This window comes from Dermacentor andersoni, chromosome 1 (genome assembly GCF_023375885.2).
Source record: "Dermacentor andersoni chromosome 1, qqDerAnde1_hic_scaffold, whole genome shotgun sequence".
NCBI classification, from domain to species: Eukaryota; Metazoa; Arthropoda; class Arachnida; order Ixodida; family Ixodidae; genus Dermacentor; species Dermacentor andersoni.
This window is the reverse complement of record NC_092814.1, coordinates 43,622,657-43,648,485: the sequence shown is the minus strand read 5'-3', so window position 1 is coordinate 43,648,485 and position 25,829 is coordinate 43,622,657. Positions and strand designations below refer to the sequence as shown.

The 25,829-nt window shown below is 45.4% G+C and overlaps 1 protein-coding gene and 1 pseudogene across 1 annotated transcript in view; one reads left to right on the top strand and one right to left on the bottom strand.

The window, feature by feature from the left end:
* Slik (Sterile20-like kinase) overlaps positions 1 to 25,829 on the top strand; it is a 115,717-nt gene that overhangs the window by 38,298 nt on the left and 51,590 nt on the right. Inside the window, exons 14-17 of the mRNA XM_050193235.3 lie at positions 2,676 to 2,799; positions 17,989 to 18,117; positions 25,332 to 25,475; positions 25,551 to 25,680. Coding sequence (XP_050049192.1) covers positions 2,676 to 2,799; positions 17,989 to 18,117; positions 25,332 to 25,475; positions 25,551 to 25,680 — 527 coding nt within the window. The remainder of the gene's footprint in view (positions 1 to 2,675; positions 2,800 to 17,988; positions 18,118 to 25,331; positions 25,476 to 25,550; positions 25,681 to 25,829) is intronic.
* On the bottom strand, positions 9,761 to 11,768 carry LOC140215372 (uncharacterized; annotated as a pseudogene).

The following is a 25,829-nucleotide window of genomic DNA, read 5'->3' as shown; positions in this document are numbered from 1 at the left end:
GGATGGCGGTTTGCTTCCACAGAGACACACGACAGCGCGCATTCACTGATCTGACTCATAGACTCATGGCAGACGCCACTTACTACTTTGTTATTGACAGTGTTTCAAAATGCTTCGATTGACGGACATTGAGATTGCAGCAGAAATAGCGGCCAAACAAAGATGCTGCCGAGGTTGATCCCGCAAGCGCTGATGTTGCCCCACTCACGTTCTACGCCGCTACTGCGGCGCAATAGAAGTCACCGGCCTATCGCTTGGGGATCGTTTAGACTATGTTGAGGACTCCGTGTTTAAGAACGTGGCTGCCAATAAGAAGCAGGCTACACTGCTGCAGTACTTTCAGCCAAAGAAATAAATACTTTGTGTGGAAGCTTCAAGGGAGTATTTACTGTACTACGATTGGTTCATTGATTGATTTGTACAAGTTACACATTTTTTACGGGATTTTATATATTGAATAAGAAATCAAACTATTTCGCGATCACTGCGCTGTTCGGTATATCGAGGTTCGACTGTATGAGGAACGTAATTGTTTTATTGGCAGCCACTGCACTTTTTGGATAAGGTTTGTCGCACTTAAAAGCAAATGTTAACATCTAGTAACTGTAGAAAGTAGATTTCCAATTTATAGCATATGTATATATATGTATGTATACAGTAAACGCTCGTTAATTTGAACCGCAAGGGGAAGCCGCTTCAGTTCGAACTAACGAAAGTGATGGAGAACAACAGTACACTGTGATTTGGAAGCAGCAGGGCATGTCAGAAATTTGGCGCGTCAGAAAGTGATGGCGTGTGCTGCGGGCACACGCCATCTTCAAGTCGCAGCTCTGGGTCTGACTGTGCCACACCACCGATGTGCACCGAAACGAACGTTAGCCGAGGCTTAACACCATCATAAAGAATCGCGACGGCCGGTACATCCTAAGCTGAAAACAGAGGTGCACAACCGATGAAGACTGCCGAGACAAAGACGCTGAACATGTGAAGGTGGTGAAGGCCCCGATTTGGCGGTTCTTGATTGCAAGCGCAGTTGCGACGCACTTGATTCGCTGTGTTTTGATGCTTGCCGCACCATCTGCCGCGTAACATTAGCAGCTACACAAGATTTGCAAAGCCTCCGAGATTCGCCACGGGCAAGAAGTCTCGGAGGTCACGTAGAATGGAGAGGAGGCAGCCGCCGCTGCCTTCTGGCCGATCCCGCACCGTTTAGATTTTTCCCGATTTTGCCTTCTCTCGCCGTTCTCTCCGTTCCGGAGGCGATGCAGCCTTGTGTGTAGGCAGTAGGCGCGTTTCTCTGGCCGTGTGCCAGGCGCCAAGCCGCCGGCACGGTGGTGTGTAGTTCCAGTTATCGGTGGTGAAACCTTCTCGCGTTCGAATTAACAGGCTTTTTTATACATAGACTTCTGTGGAGCTTGGCCGGACCAAATCTTACAGTTCGAATTATCCATAAATTCAAATTATTGAAGTTCGAATTAACTAGCTTTCACTGTATATATATATATATATTTTTAATAATTAACAAGCTTAAGTGCCAAGTTCACAACTGTATAACTAAACAATAAAAGAAGATATCACAATTCTGTAAATTGACCTAATACGTAATACACCTAAAGCAGACAAAATTGATGTACTATGGCACTGCTCTGAAATACTATCAACATCCAATTTTTTGAATTTCCTAGGGTCCATAAAAACATTAAAAAAATCCGGCAGTTCAAAAGAATCAATGAATGTCTTTTATTGCCACCAAGGGCTCAAATATCCGCAAGCATGTCTGAAGTAACTCCGATGGCCTGCCAGTACACTTATTAAGCATATTGGTGCTCATACTGTGATGGGAGATGGTGAGTGCACATGTGTATAATTAAACAATACATACTGTGTCTCCTGACAGTGCCTCCTTGCCATTCTTTACCGCAATACATTGCATATGCTTGATCGCACAATACACTGTACTGCGGTGAAGCTGACTTTTGGGGACTGGTATTACGCAACACTTGACCCTTGCTGTACTTTTCGCGCTTCGAAACCATCCGTGAGGATGACAAAGGCAAATTCAGTGCCATTGTTGACAGCAACGAATTTGTTTAATGAAAAACACTGCACCAAACATCCGGAAGTTTGGCAGCGAACATGAAAGCAGCTAGGCCTAGCGTTGCTGTGGTGGCTACAGCTGCCAGCGGATTAGTGTGTGGGAGTGCTTGTTGAGTGCTGTAAAATAATCAAAATGTCAGCGGTGGTGGCTTGAGTTAATGCTGTTTCGAACCTGCTGTCACAGCAAAAAGTTTGGAAAATTGGACAGGTAAGGGTTTCAGTGTCCAAAATTGCAGATCTACTTATACATCGGATCAATGGAGTTTGTGTCAGTGCTACGAAGGCATCCAAGTTACCGGACATGTCTGAAAATTGGGTTGTTGACTGTAGTATCATAAAAGACCATTAGCATCATGGGACTGCCACAATAAATGTGCTCACTTGTATAAGCACTTGATGGTGCTTTGTCAATAGTATCTTAAATTAGCAATGTTTTTGGTTTTCTATGTTGCATATTAATAAGCTGAATGAGTGACAAATTAGCAATATTTGGTGCAAGTGCATTCAATCTACTAAATTAATTTTGATATTTGCTTATCTTGTCTTTGGTACTGATGGCTTCATTTTGATATTTTCAGGAAGCAGGAGCTAAGGGAGCTAAAAATGCTCCAGAAGATGGAAAACAAGCAGTTCCAAGACTTGGACATGAAGGAGGAGTTTGCCAGGGAACAGCAGCAAAAGAAGTTTGATCAGGAACTGACGGTACTGTGCTACATTTTCTATTATACATTAAGCTAGTTCATTCAAGGCATAAAATTCCACAGCTGTCCCAGTAGACAGCTTGATCATGTTGGCTATCAACTGGGTTTTATTCGTGCAATAAAAAAAAAATATTAATCAAGAGCTCGAAACCCAGTCTTTGCACTTCTCTGTTATGCACTATATGGTCTGTTAGCGTGGCTCAATAGCTGTGGCATTTTCCTGCTGAGCACAAGGTTGCTGATTCATTTCCCAGCCAAGGTGGCGGCAAATACAGAAACACACATGTGCCAAAATTTAGCCGCTCATTGATGTACAGTCGAACCCGGCTATATCGAACTCGCAAAAAAACGCTTATCAGTTCGATATAGAGCATAATTCGATGTAAGCCTGCTAAATAATTGGATGTCATAAAAGCACATACCATTTATAAAATCACTTTATTGATGAAACTAGCTTAGTTTTGCACGAAATAGACTTGCATTTTCTTCTGCTGGGCAATTTCGCTGCGTGCAACGCACGCACTTTTCCACTTTGTTTAAGGAGTCGGAGCAGCTTCCGCATTCGCGCAGAAGCACCGGACTAGTGCGAGCGCACCATTCACTTCTGAGGATGTGGGCCAAGGACAGTCGTTGCTTTCGTCATTGTGCCCACTTTCACTTGTACACGGCACGATGTCGGCAATATAGTCTTCGTTTCCGGGCTCTCCCGTGGTCGCGACACCATCGTTTGCGCTCACAAACTCGTCCACCGTTGATTCGTCAACAGCTCGCTCCAAACTTCGGCAACGCCGGGCACGGCTTCGTCGCATTAATCAGAATTTACAGTCATCACCGAGCACGCGGAAGTCGGTACGGCTGAAGCTATTTCGGATGAACCACTCGTACATGGCCGTGCGTACGCGTCGGGCGCCACGGGCACCGGGTCGCGAGTTAGGCCGCTTTAGCCCTAATTTCCCCCTTCAAGATCGTGCCAAGAGTGCACCTCGGAATCTTGTACGTTGCTGGGACATCCGACTTCTCACCGCGTTCGACCCGATTTATGATTTCGAGCTTCACGACGAAAGGCACATTCTGCCGCTTCATCACGGCAACACTGCAAGAGAAGGCCCACAAGGCGCACACAATGAACCTGAAAAGCAGCGAGACAACACGCACTTTCGCCATCTTGCACGACAAGGGCACAAGAGCCTCTGATTGGCTGTCTGAGCAAGCGCTGCGGGCGGGCCAGGATCATTTTTTCAGGGGGGTGTCGGCGGATCCAAGGTAGCGCGTTCACGTGGGGAGAGCAGTTATATGGAGCCGCGCCGCCGGGTTTTCCCGCCACCGCGAGGGAAAGCCAACTTCCGGGGGCACTTTCCGCCGCTTGGCGTTCGATATATCGGGAGTCGCTACTAGTTTTGTTCGATGCAAGCGTAATTTTTGCTATATATACTCATTGTAACTATACCATGTCCAGAAATTGTTCGATATATGGAATAATTCGATGTAAACGGGTTCGATATATTCGGGTTCGACTATACGTTGAACCTCGATAAAAAAGTAAACAAACATTTCTAGCAGATATCAGTGTATAACGTATGTGTAAGTCGAGCCTGCTTATAATGAACCTGAGCGTCACGCGGCGTCTGTTCGTTATATATCCTGAAGTTCGTAGTAAGTGGACCACTGCTTAAAAAAGTGGCTGGTCGGAGCAATGCTGGTCAGAGGCGCCGCCACATGATTTGGCACGCTGCTGAGGGCATTGTCGGGGCATGGTTTGTTCGACTGAACCATCGCAAGTGCTTGCGAATTCAAAATACCGGCCATATTCGCCCAATGGAATGCACATAACTTTGACGAGATCATGGCATCAGTTCGAATTAAGCATGTTCGAATTAACAAGATTCTACTGTGCAAAGGGCACACACTGGTCGCTGCCATCCATATTAATGCACAGAAGTACTGTAACGCGCACTTTACTGTGCTTGCCACCAGCGCATGAGTCGCCTTTCATGGCGTGCGTCTTGTCCTGCAGCATCTGATGAAATAACGCAGTTTTGTCTGTTACACACGTCCTGCTCCGTGTAGCTTGCAATAATGGCTGTTTCTTACATGCGAAGTGGCAACGTCTTGATCACTTACCGAAGCCGCCTCGCTGACAATCTTGTACTGCACTTAGAATCGATGTAGCCAGCCATTGCCCTGGCAGAAGTCGGGAAAATCCAACAGGAACGCAAAGTTTTTGGCTTTGCCCAGCATCATTGGTCCACTTATTGGAACGTTGCGAGCCTGTGCATCAACGAACCACTTAAGAAGCGCGTCCTCTGCATCTGCATAGGTGGTCTTCCGCAGGCGCTTTCTGTTCGTCAAGTTGGCATCAGAGCTGGCAATCTTTTCCTTGTTCTTTAGAATCGTCAAGATGGTTGATTTTGACAGGTTGTACTTCACCAACTCGCAGTTTTTAGCACCTTGAGACAGTTCCATTAAAATTGCTTGCTTCGTTGCCATGTCCAGCACTTTTCGTTTCGTGACCACTGCAAGCATGGCATTCCCGTCCGCCATCCTGAATGGCGCCTGACTAGAACGAAGCGTGGAAGCGAGGAAGCATGGAAACTAGTGTGGAGAGGCCTGCTTCACGGTAACGGCCAGAGAACAAAATTTCTGAACTTCAGCCCGCGGCTGTAGTGCGCACGCCGAGACAGTGAGGGAGTTGCAAGAAAGAGTGAGGAGAGGGGAGCGGAGTTGCGAGGATGGGTGGGACGACGACCTTGGAAGCCACGCGACAGCGCTCTTGGGCAGCGCGTGATGGCGAAGCAAGGGTAGCAGGGCACGAAACAGATAGTTCGCCTGCGAAGGAAGCTTGGGAAAACGGACCGCGTGCGCAAAGGGGTTGGAGATCGTCGTAATTTCGCATTGCATCACCGTGTTTCGTTGTCCATTTGCTGTAACCGATCAGCAGGGTTCAAAGACACTCATTATATGTACGATTTTATGCCATTGAAATAATGTATATTTTTGTGGTCGCACGGGTCACATTCGTTTTAAGCAAAAGCTCATCTTAAGTTATATGTGGGCTCGACTGTATAACAAATACCGTATCTAATAAAGACATTTCCATGGCAGGTGCGACTTCGTTTTAACGACATTCGACTGTATTCCAGTTGATCAAAATGAATATGGAGCCCCCACTGTATGCCATTCCGGAATGTTGCTGCAGCTTTCGCATGAAAAGTGAATGAAGTGTTACAGTTTATAGTGCCCGCATACATCACATGCGTTTGAGGTGGTGTAATAGCAACGAAGGCTCCCTCCATGAATGTGCTTATACAGCGCTGAAAATGTAAACAGTGCAGTGTGCATTGTTTATATTTATAGGGACCTGCAGCGCACAGCAGCAGATTCCGTTTGCAAAAAAATAATGGGGTCGGTCACGCTGCACAATGCACAAAGGTGGAATACATGAAGGGACAAGTTTAGGGGCACCGGTACAGTCGCCGACCGATTTTCCGGACTCCAAAAATTCGGACATGCCCGATTATTCGGTCAGCTTCGCGGCACCGCCATTCTCCCCATAGACCATAATGTATAACAACTGCCGAAAGTTCGGACGCCCTGCAACCCCTCGTCTGATTTTTCGGACACTTCTTGAGCCAACTCGTTCGAGGGCATCATGCACCAACTCTGACCGCGGCGCATAGTTCGACTTGCTAAACGCCATTTTTGTTTTGAACGGAGCCTCCTTGCTGCCCCACGAAGTGGCACTACTGGAAATCCCCGCTCATCATCATCGTTTCTGCCTGGTTCGATAGAGTGGTCGTACAGTAGTTCCGGTTTCAGCTTAGTAAGCCATGTCAAGACAATCCAGCAGCTGATTTCTTTCTTTCGCGCACGACGCTGCGAGTAGCACGTTTTTGTTCGTGCGACTGGTGTCGGCACGGTGGTGTTTGCGTTGTGTGCTGTGTCGAGGTTTCGGTGATCCAACGTGGCGTAGGGAAAAATCTCGTCAAGTGTCTAATGGCGCCGACAGTGCCTGCGCAGTGGTTGCATTGTGATTCCGGACACCGTCTCATTTGACAGTTTCACAAGTGCTGACACTGCTGTACTGACATGCGCAGAACTCGACGACGGCGAGATCGTTCGTCAGGTTTCTGCTGCTCCGCCGGACGATGACTCCGAGTCGGAAGATGACGCACCATGTGCTACGCTGCCGTCGCATGCGGAGCGTGCACAAGCAGTGACTGTGCTTTCAGCCGCCTATAGTGACCGTACGACCCTCTCCGAGATTCAGGCTTATCTGATTGCGCGTAAACGGGACAGCGTGCAACGGCGCACTCACGATTTCTTCGAGCCTACTGCCGAGCCCGAATAAGTGCGTGGAAATAAAGGATTTCATTTTTTTTTCTTAATCTGCTTTTTCGGACACCTGTTTATTCGGACATTTCCGCAGTCCCCGTGAGGTCCGAATAAACGGTCGGCGACTGTATATGAATTTTGTGACAATGCTAAGTCAACAAGCTCAACGTTATTAACTGTTAGAGCAGTATGTAGGTCAAAGAGGGGACCAATGCAGTTTTATGCACTGTACCCATACAGTGCACAGATAGCACAGCATGTGCCGTGTGGCCACAGCTTGCGAGGTGTGCATTTAGAAAAAGGATTGTGGTCTATGCTGAAATGATTTTCACTAAATATTTGTTTACAAATTTAGTGCAAATTTAGGGGTGCGGCCCTTACACAAGAATATATTGTATGCACATTACACAAATGTAATTTGAAATTTTAACATAGAAAGGGGGAAAAGTTTGGCAGTGATGTATTGAATATTTTCACTTGAGTGCTGCACACTCATATTTGAGGCAAAATGCATATATTGTTTATTATATGATTTAAGATATTCATGTACGGGCCACTCCCATCTCATCTGCTGCCGCTGCAATTGCATGATGTGGCACACTGCACCATGTCCAACATCTTCATGCTGCATGTTTCACTTCTCATTGCACCGATTCTCCTGCACTTCATGTACAGTCAAACCTCGTTAAACCGTACCCGCTTAAACAGTAGTTTAGTTTTAAAAGTAATAAAGTCAAATCCCCGACTCAGCGGCCATTGAACATAATGTGTTTTGTATCCGCATAAACCGTACCAGCTTACCGTATCGGTTAACAAGTAGTGTTTCAATCGTGGTTTCAACTTTTCGTCGCGCAAACATGGCGGTGTGTCGTCTCCATCAGGCGGCCCGGCAGAACAACAAGCCTCAGAGGTCTGAACAACGGCCTCCAAGCACCCTGTGCGTTCGCGCGTGAAGCCACATCAACATCATTTCAGCGGCGTGCCAGAGAGCGTTGTGGCGTCGTGCATGCGAGGACTCGCATCATGCCAAAGCTCAGATAAAATACGACGCCGGATGCTCAGCATAGAAGAAAAAATATACATCGTTCGTGCTATCAAACGTGACACAATGAAGTTGGCGCTGGCACGCGACAGAGATCTGCTGTTGACTACGGTGTGTGGCATTTGGAATGCGAAGAAGTTGCTCGGCAGCGCTGCTGCGATTGTGAAGGGATGTCGACTACGAGGTTTGACTTTTCTCCATCGTTGCCTCTGTTGTTGCCTCTGTTGTTGCCGAAGTGTCGGCTAGCGACAGTGATGAGGACGACACGTAAAGCGACAGCACGGGTGATACAGGCTCGACAGTGGCAGAAGCTGCGCCCTACGTCAGCCTCATTAATGCAATCGTTGCGACGAGAACAGCACCCTGCAATGAAAAAGGCGCCCCGCGACTTCTGCAGTGCTACTGCGCACGTGCACGGAGAATACGTAACGCAACAAGGAATCTGCCATGTGAGTGTTTGCCGAGAAGAGGGGGCTGGCTGAAAAGCTGGCTCGCAGCTTCAGTAAGTTTGAGGCCGCTGTCGTCGCTGCTGGGCCACCGCTGCATCAAACAAAAATAACACTTTTGTCACGCGAAGTGAACAAATACTGCATGTTTCTTTCCCCTTTCATTGCACTCTCTCCGAGTTCCGTTTTTGACAGGTAAGTGGTCGATCTCATGCTATTTCGGTTAAACAGTATACTACCATTTAGTACGTACTTTTTCCGAGCTCCGGCCAACTACAGTTTAACGAGGTTTCACTCTAAACGCTTGTGTAGTGAGCTAGATGCTTCGATTCACATTTCCTATGAAAACTCCCGTAGTTTTTCACCACTTAAATGACACTCTTTCTCCTGCCAGTGTAGGCCTGTACTTCGCGCACAGTTTGCCAAGTGCAGGCCTGTAGCTAAGGACTATTTAGAGTGCATGCTTCTAGCAAACTGGGTTTTATCTGCCCCCTTCTTTCAAGCTTCATACCAGTGGCTAGGATTCAGTCGGGTTCAGTCAGGGGTTATATTGTCGTGTGTGCATTGCTTTACTTTTTGTTGGTGACCACTTTTCACTGGATCATTGCTGTTATCAAGTTATTGCTCAGCACAAGGTATGCCTGCTGTATCCAGAGGTAAATTTTTTTTTAAGGGGGAGGCTGCCCTCGGATACCAACTTCTTTGTTTATTGAGATATCTTAGTGAAATTTTCAGGATAGACTCATAGCAAAAGCATTAGTAGAACCAAAAAAATTCATGCAGTTATGTTCACTGGTTGTCAAGGTACAGCAATATGTCAGAATATGTCAGAATCTCGTACCAGGCCTGGAGAATTCTCAAAAGGTGCTGCAACTGTGAAATTCACTATGATGATTCCCAGATGGATACCTGAGGGCAAGACAGGGCCCTTTTTAAAATTTCCTTGCTGAAAAATTTTAGCAGACCACCGAATTTAGTCTTGGTGATTAAGATTTTACCACTCAAATTTTGATTAAATATCGCAAATCATAGACACAATATGTATAAATAAAATGGGTTTGTCTTAGCCTCAGAAATTTATTCAGATACACAATAAAAAAAACTTCTGGAAATCTGATGAGCGGTTACAGAAATATGGCTGGAACAAGCAGCCTCACCAGCCAAAAAAGTCATATTGAGAAAATGAGCTTTGAAAGTTTTGAGCACATATATTGGTCTAAAATGACCCTGCAGCGTAACTGGAGATGTCCTTAGGCACTCTCTTCTTTTGCCGCCTTTCCACCTTCTCTTTTAATCGCTTCTTGGCCTTTTTCAAGTGCAGAGAATCTTTCTCGGCTGCCCGTTCAATGGCCAGGTGGCCAGATGTTAGCCCCACTGATGAACATAGCTCTTGGGTGGCCCTGTGGCAGCCAGCATTATTTCTTAAAACTGCCTCATGCAGTGCTGTCTCAATAGCAATCAGCAACGTATGGTGCTTTTGGGGCATCAGGGACCACAGCACGGAGTGAAATGATTCTGATGCATTCTGCTTCTTTGCTCCCAGGTAGCATTGCAGAAGAGAAGCCTGTGAAAGGCGCTCATAAACAGGTAGCAGTGCTTCTGCAACATAGCCTGGAAGATTGTACCGACGCTTCGGAGGTGGCACACCATCACTCTTGCTGGTGTTATGACGACACCACAAGTCTGCACCTTCAGGGCACAAGTCGTGGTGAGGATCCTCGTCCGTCGATGTCACGTGGTGGTACGATGCCATCACTGCACGCTGCATTGCAGCCACATCGTTGGAATTGTTCTGTAGGGCCCAGCCATAATGGTCAACTTGTCGATGAGGGCCTTTGTCAGCCTGCTTTTCCCTCCTAAAGCCTTGTCACTTTTCTGCACAAGGTTGCGCAGTGCTGTCCCCATCCTCTTCTGGACGTGGGTCAGGCGTTCCTTTTTCAAAATGGAGACCAGCCCATAAACATTTTCTTGAACAAGGGCAGAGAGCGTGGCACTATCTCCGTCAGACACGAGCATTGTGTAACAGAAGTTGTGCTTTGGCACTGAACGTGAGAAAAGGATGACAGCTGCCTCAACCTCCATCCTCCCAGACTTAGAGTCAGTGTTTTTCTGGCACACATGATCCTCCTGCCAGCTTGCGTAGCCTGGGTCTCCAGGCTTTGCTCCTACTTGGGAACCAAGGCACTGGTTCGATAAAACAATGGCGTCCAAGATGATTCCCGTATGATATTCAATTATTGCACCAACTCCAATATGGGACATGTGGCCATGCTTGTGCCATGTTCCATCAAAGTTTACTGTGATATCAGTGCTGAAATATAGATCCATTTCCTTGTAGGTGGTTTCCACAGCAGAAGCAGATTCTGCATAGAACTTGTCTATGCACTGTGTCTGCGGTTCCTTGAATTTCTTCTGAAGTGCTTCTGAAAAGTCTTATGATGCAGGCCAGGCCACGATGGGACACGTTCATCGCTGCCCAAAAGTCATTGAGGGCTGTTTGTCCCTTCCCTATCTGTTTCGTTGCCACAATGGCTCTTATATTCACATCAAAGGCCATTGAGTCATACTGACGAGCAGAACTCCACGAGCTTCCAACTAGTCCACAATGTAAACATAGCAGCTCAAGCTTTGTTGCAAGTCCAAGTTGGGTGCCTTCTTGAAGCTTCATCCCAGTCACGAAGCACCGCTGGCACGGGGTCCCAGATAGCAGGTCGCCTGGGCCTTCCATTTGCACAAGGAGAAATCTTTCGCCTTCACTTGTAGCGGTGGCAGCTTCAGGATCGCTCTCCATTGCTTGAAATTTTCACTCTGTCGCTGACATAGCACCAAGTCCTCGTTGCACAGCAGCGCGTTTTTTTTATCCACCGCCTCTTTCTCCTCGCACGTCAGGAACCGTGTTTTCAAATGCACAGTGGATGACGCGATCGCACTGTCCAAGGCAGATGAAAGAGAGGATGTGGAAGCCGCTGTCGATGAGCATGAGACACCAGGCGCACTCGTCACGACAAATTCTTGCACCGGTGGAGCAGGAGTCATGTTCCTAGAAGCGTCGATGCAACCACGCTCTTGCGTAGATGAAGCAGAAGCTGCTCCACAGGAACCATCAGTGCAATCATCGTCGGTGCGCTGGCGAGCGGCGAGCTTCGCCATGCGGGCGAGCTTCATAACGCTTGCTTCCACCGAACGCATGTAGCGTCTTGAGTTTCTTTGGGCGCATCATGGCGGACCGCACAACAGGTCTCCTAAAGACGGTAGAAACTTGGAGAATATGCGAACGGCTGCAAAGATAGACGATAGCAAGCGTAACACACAAAGGGTGCCGGCGATGGAGGAGCCGAAGTAGATGACGGCCGGACACATGCAGGAGACCACTAGTACGTCATCGCACGCAGCAGCCAATGAGAGTCGTGGGCTCCCCCGCGTCCTGGAGGAGCGCGCGTTTCGCCCAATCTCAGCTTCACGTCTCAGCCGTGGGAAACTTGGAAGCTCTCATGAGCGATTTGCACCTATCGCGTTCTGCCGCCGCTGCGGGTGGCGGGGAAAAAAAAGCACAAGAATGCACGAGCGGCGAGCGAGCGCGTTCGCTCGCCACTCGAGGGCTGCCGCAGCTCGTTATAAACTTTATTTTAAATAGTTTTGTGATGAATTAGACGTTGATATTTACAGAAGTGGTAGTCTATAAGACATACTGCCCGAATATGTAGTTTTCCAAAAATCGACTTTTTCGCTATTTTTCGGTTTGCAAAGGCTGCGCCAAGGGTTGCGGGGGGGGGGTTAGGTCACCACCAAAAAAAAATTGTTGCTAACGTTCTGGCTTCCCCACGAGAGCCTTGTTCACAATCAGTAGCGAAAGAGCCTCAACTTATCGGATTGCATCTGTGTTGCGATTGAAATGTTGCTCGTCTTTCTAGGCACGAGTTCACTAAATAAAGAGCTAGATTCTTGCCTCACGCTTTCGGAAGTGTTTATAGATGATGTCCAAATCTCGCCTCCAGCGACGTCTCCCTCGGATTAGCAAAAGCTGATCTCGGAACCCATACTTGTGTGTACTACAAGCGCAGGAAGCGATTGTGCTAGCCGGAAACACATCATGGTTGTCATATTTCGAATGCCATTTATTCTTCACCATCCATCACACCATTTTTCACCGCCATCACCATCACAACATGGCATTTACACCATTATTATAAGCCTTCTGTCTAAATTTTGTTATTCTTAGGCAATTTTTAGAGAAGTCACTATTATTGGTTTGAAAAGCTATTGGTAGAAAATATTAAGAGGGGGGAGACATGGGTCTTAGATTAAAAAATTTTTAAATTGTTAATTTCGAGGCATGGTGCTGAATACTTGTACATATAGGGTCCTGAATATTTGACTGCGCTTGTTCAAAAAAAGATTTGGCGTTCACCACTGCTCTGTTCTTGCTCAAATTTTGCAGAACAGTCGCATTTTGGCGTCGACTTCGTTTAGTATAACGTTTGGCACAGTTAATTGCCTGGTTTTTAACAAAAACATGTAAATTTACATGCGCTTATGGGGATGCAAGCTGCTGCCGCGAAGGCGTAAGCACAAACTTGTGTCGCCGCCTTCCGTCAGCTGCAGAAAGCAGCGTTTCAGGGAGGGCTGTCACCTGTTCCAGAAGCGGGCAACACGCGGCAGCACTCAGTTTCATACAACAGTACATTGTAGGAAACTCTATGCAGCACTCCCCGAAACACTGGCGCCTGTCGTCAGCTGCTTTCTGCAGCTGACGACAGGTGCCGACACAAGTTTATGCTTGAGCCATTGCGGCAGCAGCTTGCAACCCCATAAGCGCAGGCAAATTTGAATTTTTTTTCCTTAAAAACCAGGCAATTAACTGTGCCAAGTGTTATAATAAGGAAAGTCGACACCAAAATGCGATCATTCTGCAAAATTTGTGCAAGAACAGTGCAGCAGTGAGTGCAAAATCTTTTTTTAGAATGCACGCAGCGAAATATTTAGGACCCTGTATATGTAATGTCACAGGCTTATTTCAAACATGAGGTTCATTTTCGTTTATCTCTTTTGGTTCTAATTTTATGCGAGCTTCCTTCAATTAATTTTCTGAAAAGATTGGCAAGATATCAGTTCCTCAGATTTTGCTAAACAGAGTATCGATATTTTCTGTATGATTCAAGGAATCACGTTGCTGGAAACCTGAAGGAAGAAAGCCAGACTTAAGATTTTTTTTTCAGATACTTCAAAGGGTTTTGAAGATAAAAAAGGAAATATATTTCCAGTTCCCTGGAAATCGTAGCAAGAGAATAAACCACAGCAGAGCTGTCAAGCCTTATAACACACATGTTGATGTTTTTCATTATTCTTTTTTCCCGGATGTAATTGAAATGTGGAATGCCTCACCTGATGTTGTTGTCGATCAGACGGATATGCACAAATTTGAATGCTTGATTGATATTTTGTATCGTAAGCACCCAACCTGATGCTATGAAATGTCAAATTTGCTTGTGTTGTATTATTTTCCCTCCCTGTAATAACTCTGAAGCGAGGGTTAACAGTATTAATAAAGAAAGAAAAAAAGAAAGAGAAAGAATGCTGCAATTCTTAAGACCAATCTTATTACCAGAAATCCTTGCAAACCGTTGAATTTCGAAAAAGAGATTCAAGGGCTCTTAAACGGCTCCTAAACCACCCCGAGGTCGAAATGTAGTTGTGGTATTGCAGTTTGGGATGAGTCTGCAATGAAGACGTAGTCGTGAAAATTTTTTGAAATGGTGCCGTAATAGCGGAGTTACACGCATTTGATGAACGAAACGCGGCCCTCACTCGTTTTGCTCTTTCCTTTGCTACGCTCCATTTGTCAGCTGGTCTCTCCTTGGCAAGTGCTCCTCCAAATGTCACGCGACATACATCATTGCCAACATGCTTTTCAATCTGGTTACCATGACTCCATGCTTCTCAGATACCTGCTGTTGCTGCCGTGCCGGCCCATGTGCCTGCGAAGCGTGCCGTTATGGACCCTGTGTTGCATGCACGTCTAGAAAGGCTCACCAGTTGGCATTTTTGCAGCCAAGCAGCACACATGGATGCCTTCGAGCCATCGCAAAACACCGTCAGACTCTGTTTACGCAGCTAATCAGACAGACCACTGAGCACGACTGGGTTGGAATGCGAGCGATTTGGCACTTGCATTGCGGGCTGTAGGTAACGATTCGCAAGCACACACAAGCGAGCAACATGACGAGGAAGAGCAGGAAGCACTCATACCTGCTAGCAGACTAACCGGAAGTCGTAGGTTCTTGTTCAACCGATCAACAGCACGTGCTCCTGGTGACATCACCAGATGCACCTTGGTGACGGTCACGACGAGCAATGGGGATACTGGTGTGAGGGTACTGGGTCGACGCCAGGTGGTGCAGAACTTAGGCACGAGACGGTAGGCAACTGTGTAGAGTAGCAGGCACGGGACGGTAGGCAACAGTGTGTGGCGGGAAGGGAGAACATGGAAGGCGTGTGTTGCGCGATTGGCATGCGGGGAGAGCGCGACAATGAACTGAGTGAGTGAAGTAATCGGCAGAGCAAGCCGCATGCGGTGCGGTGGGACGGAACGCAGACTGCGTTTGTGTGCTAGCGCTGAGGGTTTCCCTAAATAAAGAACGTACTTGAAACTGGAAAGGCCCGGAAAGAAGCACTCTTATTTTTCATTTTGTTTTGTGGCACGCCCACAGCGCGTAGCGCTTGCCGCGTTTGGGATCATTGTTCGTCACAGCATTCTGAACTCAATGCATGTGTTTACTTGAAATGTTTAAAAAATATTGGAGGTGTTTAGGACCCTTTAAAACTCCTTGCAATTTGACGTGCTCCCCAAATTCCTTGAAAACTGGGGTTGGGGTCTACTGTTGAACATTCAATGCAACAAACTCCACACAGGGGCTATATATATATAGTTTTAAAGTGTCGCTAAACGATTGCAATGTGGCATGGCCACAGCTACCAACGACAAGCATGTTTAAATCACTGTTGCCATCATGAAACTAGATCAAGCAAGATCAAGTTATCCAGCCATGCAGCCATTTTGTTGGTTTGCTAGTTGGTTCCCACCATAGCCATCATGACTCAGTGCTAAAGCCCTAGGCTCTGAAAAAAACCTGGCAGAAAGCAAGTCTCAGGCTTCCGGCTTTAACATGAGGAGAATGCACTTGATGTCATTACAAGGGGAAAATCAACTTAGAAAAGTTATCTGAAAAGACTGAATCGGGTGTCCAACTCGGCAGCTGCTTAGCTGCAGCTAAGAAGGAGATTTTGCTGCATGTATATAAATAAGGTTTGTTCCCCCCTCGTTGAACTTTGACCTTCAGCATCCTTGAAATCCTTGAATTGTCCTTGAATTTTTAGTAAAGTCTTGTGTACGAACCCTGCTTATAACTCTGCCTACCCTAGAACAAGAGTTGCGAGATTTTAAAGTTGAAACTTGAGTGTTCTTTTAGTGCTTGAATTCGAAGTCTTACAACTCCTTTTCTGGGGTACACAGAGCAATAAGGTTGGTCTTACGACATTCCTTGAATTGTACAGAAGCCATTAATACCATCTGAGGAACTGATATTTTGCAAATCTTTGCAGAAAATTAGTGGAAGCTTGTATAAGATTAGACCGAAAGAAGATAAACAAAAGTGGACCGCATATTTGATAAGCACTCAACATTACATATGTGTGCAAGTTTTCAGCACCATACTTCAAAGGATAAAGATATTTAAATATTTTTGGTCTAGGACCTATGTCACCTCACTAAGTTTGATCATTTTAAAACAGACAAGCGCAGCGTGTACATTGCCACTGGAAGTGCAGCACGCAACAAGAACACAAGAGAACAAAATGTAAAGAAGGCAGGGCCTGTGGACGTATGTATACGTTATGTAATCCTCCGGCTATGGTACGGAGCAGAACGCAGAAAAGGAATTTCGCTTGTGGAGGCTAGACAGGACAAGTAGTGAGAGTGTCACTGTATTGGCAGTGAGCCTCGCCTCCAGAATTAATAAGTTTGTGACACTTCAAATGTTTCGATCTCTGCTAATAATGAATCAATTTGAAAAATTGTAATAAAACACTTCCTCGAGGGCACAAAACAGATTCCAGCATATCACCAAAATTTACAGTGGGGCCTCGGCAACGAAGATGTTGCCGAGGTTGATCCCGCAAGCGCTAATGTTGCCCCACTCACCTTCTACACCGCTACTGCGGCGCAATAGAAGTCACCGGCCTATCGCTTGTGGATCGTTTAGACTATGTTGAGGGCTCCGTGTTTAAGCATGTGGCTGCCAATAAGAAGCAGGCTACACTCCTGCAGTACTTTCAGCCAAATAAATAAATACTTTGTATGAATCTTCAAGTTAGTATTTACTGCGCCACGATTGGGGCGCAATCGAGGATTGTTGTTCAGAGCGCGCAATCGGTTGCGCCGTGCGCAATTGGCTGACTTCGTGCAACTGACAAAGTCTGCGCTGCCTAGGCTAACTGCCTGCGGCACAATCGACTGCGTGCTCCCGACGGACGAAGTCGGCGCAGTATAGGCCAATTGCGTGCGGTGCAACCGAATGCGTGCTCCGAACAACAATCCTCGATTGCTCCCCAATCGTACGATCGCACCCTTGGTTCGTTCATTGATTTGCAGAAGCTTTTAACACGTCTTTATGGGATTTTATATATATGATTCTGGCTAATCTAACTACTTCGCTATCACTGCGGTGTTCGATATGTCGAGGTTTGACTGTGCATTGTTTTTTGCCAAGAGACAAATCCTTCAATTGATACTGCCTTTTTTTACCTTCTACAATGCCTCGAAAATTTCATTGTAATATAACCTAGAATTAAGGAACTCAGTCCCCAGTTGCATTCCTAACTAATTCTGGCCCACAAAATGACACAAAATTATTAAGTAGAATTAGGAAATCAAGTAGCCAATATTCTTTGAAACTTCTAAACTTACAGGCAGCTCTGTAATGACGAAAGGAATATGCATTGTCTTGGTGTCGTTGCACGATGTTGTTAGTCCCACAATTTCACTACACTATTCTAAAAAAACAAAAGCAAAATCTCAATAGCATCCACTAGCCATGACGGTGACAGCAGTACACAGGTATGCATGGCACTGTCTGGCAGAGGCTGCTAGCACTAGGTGCGATCTCCTCCATGCCTTTGTGCATGTAGTAAATTTTACAGTGGCAATTTAGGTAAGTGTTTCACTGCCAAGCACAGCTTCTTTACATCTAAACTTGCTGCTTGTTTTGAGTTGTACACGTGCAATGTACAGCTGAACTAGTCCCAACTTTTTATTTTCCTGAATCCTGAAAAGATGCCTTCTTTGGGGCGGTCCCTGCCTTTTTATTTTTTCCAGACACTTTTGCGAGATTATGACAATGACTTGGAGGCACTGAACCGCACTCAGAAACAGCAAGTGGAAAAGGCTGAGCAGCAGCAGGACCTGGACTTGAAGTATGCCTCCAGGCGTATTCGGGCAGAACAGGTACTTTTGTGAGCCGACTGAAAACAAGAAATTGCTATGATTTTCGTTGTTTGTGCAGGAGCATATTGGGAGCAGGTGCAAGGAAGCAATATTTCTTGTGAAAATGTGTTTTTTGCATGCCTATTTCGTTAAGTCTGTTTTGCAACTAAGTTTTTGTAGGCTGTAAAATATTGCTCCTTGATTTGCAATCAGCTTATGGTGCAAATCCAGACAACAGGGAGAAAAAGTAATGAGATAATTTGAAAGTACAATTGCATTTTTGAAGAAAACAACCATGAAATCAAAACACAGACAAGAAAAATGACTAGTGTCCTCGTTATCATTTTTGTTCATATTCCAAGTACAAACATGCACAATCACTTGCAAAAGCTTACGGTACACAGGTTTCACAACAAAAGTGAATTTTGCACTGTTAAGCATGACTCTTCTAATTTAATGAATCACTTTTTAGGTTGCAAAAGCTGCTACAGATTGAAACTTTGAATGTGAGGCTGTGCGCCATAGGCTTTGCAGTAATTTAGCCTTTTCACAAATTGCATGCCCCATTAACTTGTGGCCAACTGTACCAACTTGCCCAAGAGTTCACTTTGCCAAGTACAGTGTAACAGTAGAGTGGCAAGTTGGACTAGTTGGTGGAAGTTCACCTTTTGTAATAATGGGGGTACTGCACTGTAAACACACAGACAACAGAAGTGGAAGTGGACAGGGTACACATAGACTTACAATTGAATTTTATTGGGTGAAAGTTGACATATATATACAATGATCAAAAAGGCTTCATCATGCCCATAGGTCACCCAAAAGTGCTGCCGTCACAATCTTGCGTCCAGAAATTGCGCCTCACAATCAGCAAGTACAGTGGAAGGATCGCTAATATATACACCGTTTTCTTCTTTATAACATACGCCTCAACAGCTCCTGTGTTTAGTTTTTGTTTAGCTCCCGTGTAATTTTAGCTTTAGGTACGCCTTTTTTTTTTTTTTTTTTTTTTGCAAGCCCTGCAATGTTTTGCTCTGTGGGAATACTCGTCAGATTACGGATTCTTAAAATGTTCCTTTAAATAGATATTAATGCAATGTCCGGTCTGACCGACACAAACACAGGCGCAGAAAGGGAATTTATTTATTTATTTATTCATACCTCAAATACCGCATTTGGGGTTTTACATGAGGGGTGGGCATATCTAGGTCATATTTTCAATTAATGCCTTGAACAATGAAGGACTGGAGTGGTGCACCGATTCAACAAGTAGATGATTCCAGTCTTTTGCTGTTTCAATGAAGAAAGAGTTAAGATGAGCGGTGGTGCGAGCGGGAGGGGAATAAGCAGCCTTTGAATGGCTATGACGGGATGAAGTGCGATGCGTAGGCGTGGTGTCGGTGTGGTGAAGCATCGAGTGATAAAATTTGTAAAAGAGACACAGTCTTGCTGTTTTGCGGCGGTGCACGAGGGTTGGAAGGTTCAGAGACAAGTTTAGTGATGCTAGTGTGGTAAGAGTAGTTAACTTTGCTGCATGATTCTGTATGGATTCAAGTGCTGTTGACAGGTTAGATTGGTATGGGTCCTACACTGAGCATGCATATTCCAGTTTGGGTTGAACAAGTGTTAAATATGCGAGTGGTTTTACTGAAGGGAAAACAAGACATGGATTATGGCACAAGACATAGATTACGGCACAGATAGCATAGTACACGATTGGCATCATTGCTAATGCTGCAAATGTGTGAGGACCAATCGAGGTTACTGGACAAGTTAATACCTAAGTACTTATAAGAAGCTACAGCACAGATTTCAGAACCGGCGATAACATAATTAGCTTAAATAAATGATCAGCGACGGTGGAAAGTAAGTAGCGACGTTCTTTCTTCTTTTTTTTTTTTTTTGGTTGAGAGACATTAGTCAATTATTACACCAAGTTTCAATGACGTTAAGGTCAGACTGGAGAGCACGAGAATGAGCGTCGTTAGTAATGGGACAATAGATTACACAGTCATCAGCAAATAAACGAATTCGAAGAACAACCTCTCGGTAAGTAGTTAATGTGTTATTAAGAGTAGTAGCCCCAGGACAGTGCCTTGCGGCACGCCGGAGATTACGGATGATAAATTAGACGAGCAGTGGTTAGTGCAAACAAACTGTTGAATTCATAAACAACAGTGTACACGCAGGGAACAAACCGTGTCCTGTGGCTTATATGGCAAACAAAAGGGCTATGGCCAGGCGTCCTTTCAATCTTTCTCGGGACCTGTGCACACAAACAGGCCATTTTTAAAGGAGCAGAAAACACTCGTAACATTGTGCCACGTTCTTAAGTTGTGCGACACCTTACTTTGGTAAGGGATCACAGCATATCTTGTACACTCCTGGTTGTTGTCTTGAGATTTAACGTCATGTTAGCGAGATCGGGATGCCTTAGAACACGCACCTATAAAGCAAGATATAAGAAGGAAGAAGAAGCTTGTGCTTGCTGCGGTAAAGCTAGGGAAACTATGGAGCATGTTTTATTAGAATGTGAAGACGTCTGCCCAGTGGTCGATTTAGGCACCACTGGCCCCCTTGAAGCCCTTGGGTTCAGCGAGAGCAGTGGAAAAGCAAACATGTCCGCAATAGGAATTAGTAAGAGGCTATTGGAGGATTGGTGAAAGAAAAAAACGACAAAAAAGGAGACGTACAAAAGCAAAGTTCGCAAGAGGGAACCAGAAAATTTGGCTGTGGGAGTTCACAGTGTTTTCTTTTCTTCTTCTTTTCTTGTTTAACATAGGTAGGACATTAGGCAGTATAATAGCAAGAGCTTGGTGGTGCAACCCACCGCCCTGTTCCAAAGGGGACGCTCATAACATCCATCCATCCATCCATCCATCCACCAAAATTCAAGATGGCGACGACAAAATTTTCCTGCAAAAAAAAAATGCAGAGGGCGGGATTTTAAACTTTTATTTAACATGAACTTTATTAACACCAAGATTTGTCAGTGCTGTTCATCACTCTTGAAACCATCGAAAGACTCTTCCGAATTGGTCGCATAGAAAAAGATGACTGCATTCCACTTTGAAGTTCACGGTGAAACGTTTAATACTAACGAGAGTTCTGATAGAAGTCAAGCTCAGCTGCAGTGCATGGCTAACGACGGTGGACAGCGAATCATGGCTATGCTTGCATTGCAGCTGGCGGCGCCTCAAATATCAGCATGTTTTATTCTTCATGTGAAATTATTGCGAGGAGAGGGTAAAGCAGCAACAACACTAACAAAACATTGCGGCTTAGGAGTGTCAGCCATTCATTCTGAAGCGCTGTGTGCTACAGATTCGAAGTAAACCGGTAAAAAGCCTAGAGACTATATCGGTGGCGAGCGATCAGAGGCAGTGAGGCTGCCAGGATGGCAGAGCTTAGCTGCGACCACTCCTCTGTCGCTGAGTGGCCAGGTCGCTGTGCCGCAGGAAGAACATCTGTATTGTCCTAGATGTGCTAGAGGCAGATCTTGGCGTTTGCCAGCAAGACCGCTTCTCAGAGCGGCGTGGAAATTTGCAATTAGTAGTAAAGTTGGGGGGGGGGGGCGCTGCATGGGGGGGGGGGGGCGCTTGTTCGGAATTTTATGGTAGACATTCAAATGCCCAACATAACCATTTGTGTATTGTAGCAGCCTGAACTCAGCAGATACAGAGAAACTTCTGCAGGAGAAAAAGACTGAAAGAGATGCTTCAGAATAATTCTGCTGCAAGAGAACCGCAGTTGTTCTACAGATGAACATGCAAGTAACGCATATGGAGGAAATCATTGATTATACGCATGTCTCCACTGAGGCAGCCTACGAATTTTCTCTCCAGATTTAGGCAAATCTACTTATTATTTGGGCAATGTCACCTTGTTTGGATCTCTTTAAAATTACATGCGATACAGTACGGTAACGCGCTTCACTCCTTCAGTGAACACTTCAGTTTTACGTGCATCTGCTGATGTGCTTTTTGTTTGTTGAATTACTGTTATTGTCATTGTGTGCCAGGTACATTCAAGTCACATTTCCTTTGTTCTCATTTACAAGCTCTTCATCGGAGCAAAAACCCAGATGATAATGGCATTAAACATATCAAATAACATAAAAAGGCCTTTTGTTAACAAACTACAAAGGAGTTTTTATATTTTACTTTCTTTAGAAGTGATGAACTACTCAATATTCAAAGCCTCCCCTCCCCCTTTCCCCCCTCTTTTGCCAAATGCAGTAGCACCTCATTGATGCGTATAGGGGGAAAACATACTAACCAAAAAATTCGTACAATCAAAGTCACTAAAAAATTTGGCTGACACAGCTGTAATTGCGCAATCTGCATATTCTGAAGTATTGCACGATGTGCTGCAAGCTTGAGTGGCCCAAGACAGGCATTGTCGTTTTTGCAACTTCAGCAAGCTTACGTTTGCACTCCTCGAATTTGGCTTGGGTCAGCAGCTTCTTTGGGGCGTGGCATTTTGGCGGGAAGTTTTGACATGCCAATTCTGTGCAAATCGTTGCGGACAAAAAGCCGACATGTGTCGAGCTGGTGGAGCTCCCGTGACCTGATACGCACGTTGTCATTTTTTCATTGCGTAGTGTTTTGAAATCAAACTGTTGAGCTACACCAGAAATACGAAGGCTACGATGCGGCCAGAGCAAAACATGACGTTCACTTTGGGAATGGCAACCTTAGGTTATCGCCTATTAAAAGCTTGCAGTACACTTGAAACAGCACTACGCCCCACGTGCTATAAAGCAGATTGATGAATAAGCTGATCACAATGAGTGGTGATAATTGAATGCAGCGCATGAGGACCTGGGATGAGATTTGCTGGTACTACCAGAATAAGAAACAGTGTGTGCCAGCATTTTCACTTGAGACGGGCAGGCTAGTACAGTGCAGTCCACTTATAATGATATCGAGAAAGACGAAAAATATGATCGTTATAACCGATGATCGCTATATCTGGACTGCAGTTATCTAAAAAAAATAAAAAATAAAAAACGCGGAACATACCTTTGCAGCTTCAAATTCGCTACTTGCTCTAAAGAATAGATGATGTAGAAAGTAGGCCGTGAAAAACAAGCTTTATTTCTAGCACCAATGACCGTGTCAAGGGTTAGGCGTGCCGAAATAGTCCAAAATCTGCACTTTCTTTTGTGGCAGCTTCAGCTTCACAACCGCGGTGGTGCATGGATTCCAGCTGCTGCGCGAACACTGGCAGCAATCCTTTAGCATGCATAAAATCAATTAAGGAGTCGTTCAACGACAGTGCACTTTGCGTGGACATCGTGGTCCGGGTCAAGGAGCCACTGTCAACTCATTGTCACTGTCGCTGCTGCCGTCGCCACCGTCGCACAACTTTGCCGTCTGTCGAGACAGCACATCTTCGGCGATCGCCTCGTCGGTGACCTCATCGCAGAAGGAGGCAGCACTGTCTGCAGTCAAAAACTCCTCCTTCGACGCACTACCTGTGTCACCAGTAGGAACGAGCTCCCAGAGCTCGGTTATGTCAGCGGCTTCCACCTTGTTGGTCTCAGTGGGTTAAGGAAGTTCGTCCTTACGCACAAAGCCCGCCTTTTTGAAGCAATTAGTGATGAACCACTGGTAAAGCGCCTCTTCAACATCGGCGTACAAAGGGTCTCTAACCCTTTTCCGCTGATCGGCGTGGCCGCTGATAGCTCCTGCCTTCACAGTCGCTGGGCGAGCTCATACTTCTTCACAAGGGCACTCACCTTGAAGCCGCATCGAGAGTCCTGCAAAATATCCATCTTCGTGTCAAGCGACACAGCTTTGCGCTTTGTCGGCGCCATCTTCGAACTGGGTTGAACCATTGGTTGCATGCTGCTTCGGTGGCGTCAGCCTGCTATCGCAAGAGACAGAGACGCGGGACGGGTGCCACTGCGCCGCTTTGCTTGTCACTTTTTTTTTTCTTTCTCTCTCTTTCGGAGCGACTGTGGCCGACGCGCATGAAGCAGCTAGCGCCATCTTGTGGCGTACTGCGCCTACTCTGCTATTCTCCGGTGTGTGGGCGGAGCGGCACGCGCTGCGCGGTAATGGCGGCAGATACGAACTTACGGAGGTAAACATTGCCTCGTCTCGACATCGTTCGTTTCAGGGAACTAAGCAACGCAAATGTTACGATTATTTGGCATGGAAAACGCCGTCCAGACTGCAAAATTTTGATCGTTATATCCGATATGCGGTGAATAACCTATCGTTATAAATGTTTTTTTTCCCCATAGACCTAATGCATAAAATTACACTCTCATGTCGACCCATCGTTATAACCGATAAATCGTTATATGTGGTATCGTTATAAGTGGACTGCACTGTATTCTGGGGAAGCTGCTGCACAAGTGGCTACTGTTCTCAATTGCGCACATCTCGCATCTTGTTTACATGAGATCTAGCAGCCAGAAAATAGATCATACGATTGCAGTTTGGTGATGTGTTAAACGTTATTCTTTTCTGGGTACCTGTTAACGCTAAAAAAAAAAAAGAAGTGTAACTGTATTGGGTCATTTTTTGGGTTCTCAGTCGGGAACGTTGGCGCCGGGAAATCTTGCGTAACGGTATCATATCAACAAGTTTCTACTGCAGTAATATTCATATTCAATTAGAAAATTTTGCTATTCTCACACCCCTAATTAAAAAGAATGTTTACTGGTTGTTCGTGACAGTATTTTGTTTTAAACTGTCAGGCATCATGGTACTTCATGCTTGAGAATGTATTGTCTGGGCCTTAAAAGTCCTTGTAAACCACTTAATTTTTTTTTGCAAAACTGCTACAAGTCCTAGTACTGGTTCAAACTTTTCTTTCTCAGACTTCTAGGCAGTACCTGCAGAGTCCTCGTGATTGGTCAGTGACTGCATCGATGAGTTAATTAGTACCGAAGAGCAAGTTGGAAGTACACTTTCTTATAGAACTTCAGGTGACCACACCACTGTAGGGCAAACTTCAAATATATAGTTTTTTACAGGGGAGCTGTCTTTTATAGCATTAAACTTATGTTTAGTAAGCAGGTAAGATGTAGGCTTAGGGTATTTGGGTTTAATGTATTGCATTTTGGTGCGAATGGGTAAAGATCTGTCTCTAATTATATTCTGCTACATTGAATGGACTTGCATTCTGGTGAGAATGGGCAAAGATCTGGCTCTTTAATTATACTCTGCCACATTGAATGGACTTGTGCTCTTTGTAGTTTGAAACATGCCTTTTTGCAGGAACGAGAGCTGAAAGCATTCAGAGAAAGCTTGAAAAATGAAGCAAAGCTCTTGAAACAGGAAGTTGAGCTCATGCCAAAGGAAAAGCGAAAGGACATGTTTAGGGTTCGAAAAGAAAAAATGGATTTGGATCAAGCCGAAAAGGTAACTATAAGTTTATTGTGCTTGGTACTGACTTTATGTGGCCAGTATCCTAACCCTTGCCCTCTCCATGTGTAGGAGAGGCTTTTTGTGGAGAAACTGAATGAGCAGCATGAATTGTCTATGAAGCGGCTGAGTGACAGCCATCGAGAGAAGATTGCTCTTCTTGAGAAACAGTTCCTACAGCAAAAGCAGCAACTACTACGAGGTTAGTGATCCTCTCTAACTTTTACTGGTTGTGATAAAATAACATACGAAGTGCATCATTGCCTACGGTTTCTTGCATTCAGCATCCAGATTGGATGAATCGCTATGATTTGGCATTGGTATTTAGACTTCATTGGCTTTCTTTTAGAG